This window comes from Pinus tabuliformis, chromosome 5_2 (genome assembly GCF_031772625.1).
Source record: "Pinus tabuliformis cultivar Carrire ecotype Pingquan chromosome 5_2, CPIR1, whole genome shotgun sequence".
NCBI lineage: Eukaryota > Viridiplantae > Streptophyta > Pinopsida > Pinales > Pinaceae > Pinus > Pinus tabuliformis.
In genome coordinates, this window is record NC_142306.1 from 649546935 (window position 1) to 649558970 (window position 12036).

At 43.1% G+C, this 12036-nt stretch overlaps 1 protein-coding gene and 1 pseudogene across 1 annotated transcript; one reads left to right on the forward strand and one right to left on the reverse strand.

Moving 5' to 3' along the window:
* The first annotated feature begins 1141 nt into the window (after positions 1-1141).
* LOC149160720 (uncharacterized) lies at positions 1142-2446 on the forward strand. The gene has a single exon (XM_089436783.1). It carries the CDS (start codon positions 1265-1267, stop codon positions 2141-2143), a length of 879 nt encoding a protein of 292 aa, XP_089292909.1. The 5' UTR covers positions 1142-1264; the 3' UTR covers positions 2144-2446.
* Positions 2447-6167: 3721 nt separating this feature from the next.
* LOC149160721 (auxin-induced protein 5NG4-like) lies at positions 6168-10271 on the reverse strand (annotated as a pseudogene).
* Between the last annotated feature and the right edge of the window lie 1765 nt (positions 10272-12036).

The following is a 12036-nucleotide window of genomic DNA, read 5'->3' on the forward strand; positions in this document are numbered from 1 at the left end:
GGACATCTACAGGCAGTTCGTCCAGGTCACCTGGGCCAATCCTCCGAGAGGGTTGCACCCAAAGATGGTCTTCTACGCTGAGCACTTCTTGGACTTGAGAGACGAGCTTATTGTTCGACCCCAGTACACGTTTCACCACCAGATGTATGCTCTTCGCATTCTTCTAGGCCAGTTCGGAGTAGGTTCTCATAAACTTCGGGTAGAGACAGACCACTAGGTGGATAGACTAGACAGACTCTGCCAGGTATGTCATTTATAGGAAATGGAGACCGAGGTGCACTTCATCCTTGGATGTCCTATCTATTACGAAATCAGAGGAAGGTTTCATTGCTTGTTTAGAGATTCTCGGACCCTCAACGACTTTTTCAGGTACCCTGATCAGAGATGTTTGGCCCTATAAATGCAGGAGGCTCTTAGGTTTCGAGTGCATATTCTTCAGCCTCCCATCAGACCAGACCCCACATAGAGGATCACGACATTTTTCAGGGTACTACCTTCAAACAGGGGCACCAAGAGATCGATTGATACTAATACATACCCAGACTCCATATTAGTGAGGATCCATGGGACGTCACCCTACCACACGAGATCTCAGCAGCAGTTCTGTCTCAGATCCATTCTTGGGAGACAGACTAGGTCGTCCAACATTCAACACTATGTGAACCCCCCTAGGATACGATTTAGTGGACAATCTACACTTGCCATCAGCTCTTCATCGGGCCAATAGACTTTGTTGAGTTTCTTTAGTGTTATTCATTCAGCATCAGATGTTAGGAGAGATGGGTCTGATCCTCAGACCTATTAGCTCCTGGATCTGCTCCACTAGGGCCATATGTTGATTTATTTCATGCATTGTATCTTTTATAGGAGACCGTTTGATTCTCCTCCGTTATATATACATCAGTGAGTCTTTTGACCTACTTTATGATTATTAGTTGGACATAAATATAATTATCTTTATCTTTATCTAGACCTCGTCTCTTTTCGCCTTTAATATTTTAGATAAAAATATAATTCGCTCTTAATATTTTCAGTCTCTTTTTGCCTTTAATATTTTAGATAAAAATATAGTTCGCTCTTAATATTTTCAATTGGTGGAGAAAAAACCGTTCATTTTAGGTTTATAGGTATATATATCCGTTGCTAACATTTCCCCGGAACTCTTGGCTCAAATCACTGGTGATGTGACGGTGCTGTGAGATTTTGGGTTTGTAACTAGATAATCGAATCCACAGAGAGGAGGGAGGGCGCAAGGGAGGAGGAGATGGAGAAGGTGCGATGGGGAGAATTAGAGGAGGAGGACAACGAGGATCTGGACTTCCTGCTGCCGCCTCCCAAGGTGATCGGCCCTGACGAGAACGGCGTGAAGAAGATAATCGAGTACAGGTTCAACGTTCAGGGCCAGAAGGTCCAGAAAACCACCACCACACGCATCCGCAAGGTGGCAAAGGCCAGGCTCAGCAAGCGAGCTCTCGAGCGGCGCGAGTGGCGCAAGTTCGGCGACGCTGTGAACGAGGATACAGGCAGCAGGCTCACCATGGTCTCTACCGAAGAGATCCTGCTGGAGCGCCTCAAGGCCCCCGGCACCAAGGAGGATGACTCTAGGTCTGGTGGTGGCGATGCTCTCTCAGCCGCGCTTGCAGGGGCGGCCAAAGGCGGTGCCGTTCTCATGGTCTGTCGAATATGTGGCAAGAAGGGCGATCACTGGACCTCAAAGTGCCCCTACAAAGACCTTGCCCCTGCCGCTGCCGACGGTCTTGGTCTCGACAATCCCCCTCAGGCTCCTGACTCTGCCGCCGGTGGCAAGGGAGCCTACGTTCCTCCCAGTCTTAGAGCCGGCGCCGCCGTCGACAGGACCTCTGATTCTAGCAACATGAGGCGGAGAAACGACGAGAATTCCGTCAGGGTTACTAATTTGTCTGAGGATACCAGAGAGGCCGACTTGCAGGAGCTTTTCAAGCCGTTTGGTCACATTACGCGTGTCTACGTTGCCGTGGACCAGAGGACCGGGATGAGCAGGGGTTTTGGCTTTATTAATTTCGCCAACAGGGAGGATGCACAGAGAGCTATTAATAAGCTCAATGGCTATGGCTACGATAATCTCATTCTCAGAGTCGAATGGGCGACTCCTAGACAGACATAGGCAAATACAAATGAATAACCCTAAATCCTAAACACAAATCTCCTTTGCATGAATACCAGACAAAGGAGGTTCTTTGTGGGATTTAGGGTATATAGAAGACAAAGAGGGTTCTTTGTGGGATTTAGGGTAACTGCGGATGCTTTTCAGGTTCTGGATTTGATATTGTTGTGTTTTACCTTTTCTAGGTTTTTGTTTATCTTCATTTCATTTGAATGAACATATGCGTAGTTTGTTGGTTGTAAGTTTTTTTCCCGTGATCCGTGTAACAGACTCAAATCTATTTCAGGTATTTTTATATGTTTACAGTCTCGCCAGTCTGTTGCAAATTCAATCAAAATAATCAGCGAATGGTAAAGGAGCTCTGGAGCAACAATACATATGTTCATGTTATTGGGCTTATCCTGCTTTTGTTGAATTCCTATTCACTGAATATATTACATATTGTTTGCGATGAATAGGTAAATGAAATTTGTGTTTTTTGTGGTGAATAACTCGAGTTAGAGCTTGATTTTTCAAAGTGAAAGACAAATACATTTTTCAAAGTGAAAGACAAATACAGATAAGATAATAAGAAGATAATTATATTTATGTCCAACTAATGACCACAAAGTAGGTCAAAGGGATTGTTGAGTACAATGATGTCCATACAAAGCGGGAGAACCAAATGGTCTCCTAAAAAAAGATACAATGCATGAAGTAAATCAACATCTGGCCTTAGCGGAGAAAATCCAGGAGCTAATAAGTTTGAGGATCAAACCCATCTCTCCTAACATCTTAGGCTAAATGAAAAACACTGAAGAAGAAAAACATTGAAGAAATTCAATAGTCTGCTGGCCTGATGAAGAGTGGTGGAAAGTGCGGACTGTCCACTAGGTCATTGCCGGGGGGTTCACACCCTGTTGAGGGCTGGAGGACCTAGTCTGTCTCCCAGGAACGTATTTGAGATGGATCTGTTGTTGAGATCTTGTGTGGCAGGGGAGGTCCCATAGATCCTCATTGATCTAGAGTCTAGATACGTACTAGTATCAATGGTCTCTTGGTGCCCCTGTTTGAAGGTAGTACCCTGAAAAATGTCGTGATCTTCTATGTGGGGTTTGGTCTGATGGGAGGCTGAAGAATATGCGCTCAGAACCTAAGAGCCTCCTGCATATATGGGGCCAAACATCTTTAATCGGGATACTTGAAGAAGTTGGCGAGGGTTCGAGAATCTCTAAATAAGCAATGAAACCTTCATTTGATCTCGGAGTAGACAGGGCATCCAAAAATGATGTGCAACTCGGTCTCCACTTCCTGTAAATGACATACCTGGCAGATTCTGTCTGGTCTATCCACCTGGTGGTGCGACTCTACCCGAAACTATGAGAACCTACTCTAAACTGGCCTAGAGGAATGCGAAGAGCATGCATTCAGTGGTGAAATGTATACTAGGGTCGAACAATGAGTTTATCTCTCAACTCCAAGAAGTGCTCAACGTAGAAGGCCATCTTTGGGCGCAACCCTCTCGGAGGATTGACCCACGTGATCTGGACGAACTATTTGTAGATGTCCTCCCTGATGATCTTGTTTAACTCCTGTATAGTAGGTAAAAGGTAACGAAGAGCATTGAAGGAATATCGAAAAGGAGGGAGATGATCCAACTGAATTCCCATTGACTCTAAGAGATCTGAAACTCATGTAAACCAACATTTGGCTTAGCCTGAGGGAGTAGAATGGGCAATAGTCTCAGAAGAGCAATATGCCAAGTAAGGATATTGATCCCTATTCTTTATCGAGTTTGCAAAGACTTGGACACGATGCAAGAATGAAACCAATCTGAAGCCCTGTCTCAAGCCGAAAGGGCTGAGCTCCAAACTCTGCAAGGATGATGTACTGCGACACTGTCAGTTTGCATTTAATGATGCAGCGAAGAAGAAGAATATGGACTCTCTCAGCTGAAGCCCAATTTGAGTCAAGTAAAGATGGTCCCCAAACCTGTGAACCATATAGAACTGTGGGACGGATCAAGGTGTCCATGAGGCTCATCTGGGACAGGATGTCCTGGAAGTGACGTCGAAAGCATTGTCTCTCGAGAAGGGCTAAGGATCCATATCCTTTATTGATCTGACGCTGAAGCGCTGGTCGCAAATTGAAGCGGGGACCTGAGAATTGCACCCCCAAGTAAGTATACGCGTTGGTGATCTCAATCTCCTCCCCTCTGAATAAGAAGTGAAAGTTTGAGGTTTTCTTCACCCCATTGAAGATCATAACCTTAGTTTTACCCAGGTTGACCGTCAACTGTCAATGATCACAAAACGGAGCTAAGGCATCCAATTGCCTCTGTAATCCTTCTAGGGATGGAGGAGAGGACGACCACATCGTCAGCAAAGAGTAGAATAGATATCAGAACCTGGTGAAGAAGGCACCATCAGTGTCTTGGATATGCTCGTGTAGAAATGCCTCCAAGTAAGTATACGCGTTGGTGATCTCAATCTCCTCCCCTCTGAATAAGAAGTGAAAGTTTGAGGTTTTCTTCACCCCATTGAAGATCATAACCTTGGTTTTACCCAGGTTGACCGTCAACTGTCAATGATCACAAAACGGAGCTAAGGCATCCAACTGCCTCTGTAATCCTTCTAGGGATGGAGGAGAGGACGACCACATCGTCAGCAAAGAGTAGAATAGATATCAGAACCTGGTGAAGAAGGCACCATCAGTGTCTTGGATATGCTCGTGTAGAAATGCCTCCAACTCATCAATACAAATCTCAAACAGCGTAGGGGACAATGGACAACATTGCTTAACCCCAATGGTGCTTCGGATGAAATTAGACATTCCATGAGCCACGTGAAGACGACCAAGAACAGACTCATATAGGCGCATAATAGCAGTCAATAGGTTTGCAAAGATGCCAATATCTTTGAGTCTCTGGAGCAAGGCCTCCCTCGGAACAGAGTCAAAAGCTTTCCAAAAATCTATGAAACAACAATAGACTTTCAAAGAGCGGTGTCGTGCCTTCTCAATCACGATGCGAAGGGTGAAGATGTGGTCAATGGTCTGATGGGCCGGTCGAAAACCTACATGTCCCCTAGCTTTGAGTTGTCTCTGCTCAAGGTCACTTTAGAGCTTCCTATGTAGAACAATAGCATACAACTTCAAGAACGTGTGACCCACCTTGATTGTTCTATATTTATTGGGATTTGAGATGGAACTTGATTTGTGGATATGATGATGATGTGGTGTGACCATGTCGGTGGAAAACCTTCATGGGCTACATGGTTTAAGGGATCAACCAAGTAGCTAACCAAAGCACAAAAACCGTGCTTAAAGAACTCTGCTTGGTAGCCTTCCTCATCGGCTGCTTTGCTACTGTTCATCACCCAGATGGCCTCTCTAATCTCTGTCTGAGAATAGGTAACAAGAAGAGGGTGGGGATGTAACATGAATTTGGGCCTACCCGGGAATATCATAAAGGTTGGAAGTGTGAGAGAACATGAATGTAGGGTTGAGGTCAGGTAGAAGAGGCGAGTGTCGGGGAAGGATGGTATGGCAGAATTGTTTAGGAGAGTGGGCAAGGAGAGTAGAAAGTTCTCGTCTTCTGTGAGAGACAAAGAGTCATTTCTTACGACGAAGGAGATGACAATAAGAAGCTTTGAGGTCGGAGTAGAAGGGTTGAGAGTGGTTGAAAGCATATTGAAGTTCTCGATGTAGAGTTTTGCATTTGTCATCTTACCACTTGTTCATGGGGAAAGATCCAACTTTAGGGGAGACGGAAGTGGAACGAGTGGAGTGGGGGAAGGATTTGAGTGCTGCTTCCCAATTGGTAGATGAAAGACGGGTGTATTTAGTAGAAGCAGAATCAAGCAAGGAGAATTGGGTTTTCAACGGGAGCATCTTGCATAGGGTAGAGGAGAAGATGTCAAGGTCTCCTTCGTCAAATCGGAAGGTAGTTCGGGTTGGGACCTGAGGGGAGGGATGGAGTGAAAGGGAAGGGTCAAACCAGAGAGAGAAGGAAAGAAGTGCATGATTGGCAAGGGGGATGGGGGAGACTGAGAAATGGCAAATAAAAGGGAGCAAGTTATGGCTAGCGAGGACCTAATCAACTACACTCGCACCCCTGCCATATGTTTGACATGTGAAAAAGTGAGAGTCTGGGAAACATGGGAGACCATTTAGGTTCAATAACTCATGTGATTCCCCCAACTGCAATAGATGCTTACCATAAACTGTAGTGGGCCCCAAAGCATCATCCGACATCCGGTGAAGCCCTACTGAATCTGGATTTATCCCCTGGGTACAAAACACATCCTCTGATCGGTCATGGAGAGGGATTTGGAGATATCTAATACGAGAATTGAAGTCACCTAGGTGGATGACTTTCCCAACAACAGAGTACTGGGTGATGTCAGTGTACAAGTCTATAAAGGGGTCCCCCATTTGAGCCATTATGGATGGCAAATGGTGAAGAGGTTGGGGGAAAGTAACAAACTGCAATGTAGATGTCACTTGGAGGATAGAAAACCGGTAGTTGGTGAACATAACACTCGTAGTATACAAGTGTGCTGCTAGCAGCATGGTGGTCAATCAAAAACTTTTCTAACCCTATCATAAGAGTACGATATATTACTGCCTCATTTGAAAATATAGGAAGTAAAAATCTGCACTTACTATACATTACAACACTTAATATACATTACAATAAGGGAAACAAAATCCTACTTTCAGTGCATATGATTATAACAAGCGCACAGGCAGAAACCAAATATTCATATAAGCTCTCAAGCACATGTTTAGTGGCTTAAGATGGATACATATATCTGTAGATGTTTGCATGAATATTTTGCTAGACCATGAGAATTCATTTGTACTGCCTACTGTGATACAAGCTGCTGTATGGTTGTGATGGGTTAGAGGGTTTGATGGCCTTTTATGGTTGTGGCTCGTCTGAAGGAGAAGGGATATTAACAGGTTTGTAACTGGTGTCAAGAAGAAGAGGCTGGGACGTATAAGGCTTGATGCCATTGCTGCTGTTGATGATCAAAGTTGCACTCTGATCCATATTGTCTGGTTGGTTCTCAGGCACCATTGATGATTTGGCCTGTAATAGTCCCAATATCTTTTCTTCACTTTTGCTCCACAGGACAAGGTAGAGACCGATGATAATAAGAATTGCTCCAAATATCCCACCCAAATAGAATTGTTCCCTAAGAATAATAGAGGCCATAACTGCAACAGCAATAGTTTGTACAGGCTGGTAGACTGCAGCAAACACTGGCCCTCCTCTGAATGCACCATATCTGAACTGAAAAGGCAATACCAGAAGCAACGGATCCTGCATATAGAATGGTGAAAAGCTCTCCTCCAGAATGAATCTTCCAATGCTCCAGATCAGTCTTGAACAAAGCTGCGATGATTAAGAACTGAATAAGATCAGTCTTGAACAAAGCTGCGATGATTAAGAACTGAATAACTCCAAAAAATCAAGTAAACAATGTTACTGACAGGCGTGCTGGGTATCGTTTTAGAACTGGTGCCTGTAAAACAATCCAGCCTGACCATGCCACACAATTTCCAAGTAGGTAAATGCACCCGTGTCCAGTACTTAGTTTTTGCTGATAGTTCATTACCTTGGAATGATTTAAAATAAGTAGCAGTAACATCCAAATTTGGACGCCAGCTAAGTCACCAGGTTCGAGTTCGAGTTCGAGTTCGAGGACCATGAAATTCGAATAAAGTTCGGCGACTAAAATTTTGTCGATAAAATTCGACATATAGAAATTCGAAAAAAAAAATGTATATTAAAGACAGATATATCATATGCATATGAGAAATGGTATGGCAACTTCAAATGCGTTTAAAGTCTTGATTTAGAAACAGTACAAACTGCTTTATTTCTGTTATTGACAATTGTCATTGGTGATTATCAATCGACCTACCACTGGACCACAGCCCTGCTTACAAAAACTAAATTGTTATGCAACCAGATTTGTACCAGTAAATTCTCCTCATATCACTGATTTGACTTAGTAACCTCTGCCCATGTTACTGATCTGAATCAGTGACGGTCAAACATGTCCTTGTTATTTAGTATTATGGTAGTTTGCTTCATTTTAGTTTAGCGAATCATGGATGGAGTCATGGGTGCCTATTGAATCTTTCTTGCAGTTGCAGATTGAATATGGACAGTTTAACAACTTTAATTCTGCCTACTAAATAAATGAGAGGAAAGTCAATAAATGTAAACCCTGGAAATCCTACAACATGCCTGGCTTTTAGGCACAAACAACTTCATGTTGAAATTTACTTTCAGTTTATTTCATATTAAATAGGGGGCAGTTTAACAACTTTAATGCTGCCTTTAAATAAACGGAAGAGAGGACAATAAATATAATCTTGAAAAAGCTGCTTCTTTGCCTGTAAATTTGTAGTTTATCATGTTTTGGTCTATAGCTGTTTCTGTTCTGTTTTAGAATAACTGAACTACGTGCCATTTGTTTCTTAAAGATCAAGCAAAAATGTTCTTATATATTAATTCAGGCCCTCGGAGAGAGAGAGAGCTTTCACTACTGTTCATGTATACAGAACTTGACATATAAAAGTTAAAACATAAAAGATTTGCCCCCTCGGGCCTCCAGCACTTGCCAAGTTGCCCGGACTCCGCACCAAAGGCTCTGGCCTTTAAACTTAGCCCAGACCAACGCACCAAAGGTTCAAAGCCCTTACGTATCCGGTATCGCCTATCGCCGATCGGTATGGAGACTGGACAGCGTTCTGAAGCTTCAGATCCAGGAGTCGGTATGGAGACTGGTAAACACAAGCCAAGTTACGAGTCGTGAAGTCTGCTGAGTGACGAGTCTGGACCGCCGGCGCCAATGAAACAATGAAACCCAAACAGGAACAATAAAACCCGCGGGCGCGCGAAAAAAAAACGAATTTAATGGAATTTCAATGAATTTCAACGAATTTAAACGAATTTCATGCGATTTTGTTCGACAAAAAATCGAATTCGACTTGAAATTCGAGTTCGCCATTAAATTCGGCGAACTCGAACGAATATGTTCGTTTGCCAATGAAAATCGCCGAATTTCGAATTTAATGGATAAAATTCGGCGAATCTGGTGACTTAGGACGCCAGAGATGAGTTATTGGAGGACCTTTATACAATGTAATGATGGTGGCACCACTTACACAAGCTTCAGTCCCTATAATTTTGGTCAAACCATCTCTTCTGCTAATATGGAATTTCTCCAACCTAAGAGCTGCTGCCATTATAAAAGTAATTGCAGGCACCGAGTTTTGTATGGCTGATGCAAAAGTTGGGGATGTGTAGTACAATCCTAAGAGATAAAGTTCTTTAGTGGCCGTTATCTCACAGAGTGCAAGAAGGAAAAACTGAATCAAGAAAGATAATGTAAGAGCTGGATTTTCCTCTTCTCCAGAAAATAAGCACAAAGACCAATCAGCATCAAGGCAATGATGTTTCTATACACTAGGAACACCACCTTGCTTACTCCCATATTCAGAGCTGCTCTGGAAACGATATGGAATCCAGCGTAGCCGAATTGAAGAGCAAGCATGGCTGCATGCAACTTCACCCTCTCAGACATAACAACATTGCACCTCTTCAGAATGTTACTGGCCATCTCGATGACTATGGAACTCGTGAGCTTGCAGGGCTAGACTTGTTGGACTGGCTTAGATAAAAACTGATCCAGCTGATCTCCCAGCACAAAGGGCTGTTATAACTTATAACCTGTGCTACAAGAGAATGGCTTTGAAGATTACTTCTACATAGACTCTCCTTTTAAACACAAATCACAGTAATCTTGGAACATGTTGTACAATCAATGAAAATCTAGACACAGTGCTTCCCGCACAGGGATGATAGAGAGAGATGCTGAGAAACAGTACAGGATAAAGTTGAAATATCCGTTCCCAGGACAGCCTGACATTAAAAGTGTCTTTGCAGATTGAGATGGGTATCAGTTCTAGGTCTCCTATATACCAATCCAGACTTGACTGTTGAAGAGTCCAATAGATTACTGGCCGGCCAGAGCGGACCTACCACTTGGCCCACTAACTTCCTGTCAACTGACCGTATCCCAACTTTCCTTTTTTCCTGTTGTTTAAACTTTGATTTTCTATTTTTCATGTGTTCTCCTGTTTTTTTGGTTTATAATAATATAAATATATGTGTGAATATAAACACATTGTATTTCATTCCAAAGGAGAGATTTACAAAGGTATCTGGGCATAACTGCCATATGAGCTCCAAATAAACACAGACCCATTACAGCTTCCTTCTCGGACCACAAGATAAGCAGGAGGATTCATCTCCAAAACTAAGCTTAATACAGCAGAATGAACAACATACTAAACATCCCAGCAACCAAAAGGTTACCATTAAATGAAAGATAGAAATCATCAAGAGCACAGAGATTCAGGGGTAAGCATATCATAAATCCACCCAAGAGCCAAGAGTGTTCTATATCAGCCAACAGCCAGTACCAACAGGGCCTCAGAGGAAACAGTTCGCCACCATTCCATCCAAAATTCAAATACAACATATATGCATACTCGAGCAAAAGAGCAGCGCGTGGCCCTGCACATATCAACAACGCGTACCAGAGAGTATCCCAAACAAGCGAAAACCAGGAGACATGCTGATAAACCTTGGCATACCCATACAAAAATAAGAGCAACGCATACTAGCCCTACACCATATCAGCAATACGTACCACAGAGTATCCCAAGCAAGTGAAAAACCAGGAGACATGCTGATAAACGTTGGCGTACCCATACAAAAATCAAAATCCTCGAAACACAGATCATAGCATAAGAGTTTAGAACATAATCGAGCAAACGATAGCCAAAGTAGCTTCCCAAGAGCCATTATTGACCAGAGAACTGAAACACCATTGGAGGTTTACTTCTCATTATCAGTGTACTCAACAGTCCCTTTGACCTACTTTGTGGTCATTAGTTGGGCATAAATATAATTATCTTATCTTATCTGAAGAGGGAATAGTAGGAGTCAAAGCGCTATCACCTGCTGGAGGGTCTGTCAAATCCCCTGGTGCAGAATCACTCAGAAATAATCCTTCCATTTTTGACAAGTGAGCATCGACGTTATCCAAGTAGAAATGCATATTACGAAGCATCTGCCTTCAAAGTTCATACCCTCTAAAGTGGAGAAGATATTGTAGTTATTGACCTATTTATCTTGGAAGACAAGCCGTATCAAAGTGGTGAGCCATTGATTAATAGCCAAAGAGCTCAGGAAATGCCACTTCCGCCGATGAAACTTGCCAGGGGAAAGTAATCATTTCTCCTCCTCAAACACAAATTCAGAATCTGAAAAGTAAGGGCGGTCTCCTGCTTTCTTACTCTCTAGAATGAGGATCTTGCACCATACTTCCAAAGGGACCGCATCGAGAAAGCAGAGGCAACAGATTCAGAAGCAAAAGGGCGCACCCTTTTATAGCCATAATGATTAAAACCACCTCTGCAAGTGCTCATCCTCTGTCTTGGAGGCATGAGGATTGAAGAAAAATGACACATAGGACACCAACTCAACGGCCCACGCCCATTGTAACTGTGCGAGGAAGGAAGTGAAGACCCTCTGAGACCAGACCGAAATACTATAATATCATCACCAACAGAATAGACACAAGGACCAACACCCAAAAGGTTGCCCAATTCCCCACACTGAAGACTCATAAACCACGAAGATAACCAACCAACCTTGAAGACACCCATGCAAGCTAGGAAATAACTACCCCAATAATTGGACAAGGGGAATTTCCAGAACAAGAAAACCTTCGCTCCAAAACTCACTATCCACAAATACCTCCGCCAAACGACACAGGAATATATCCACCACCAAATACAAAAATATTGCAGACACTGAAATACTA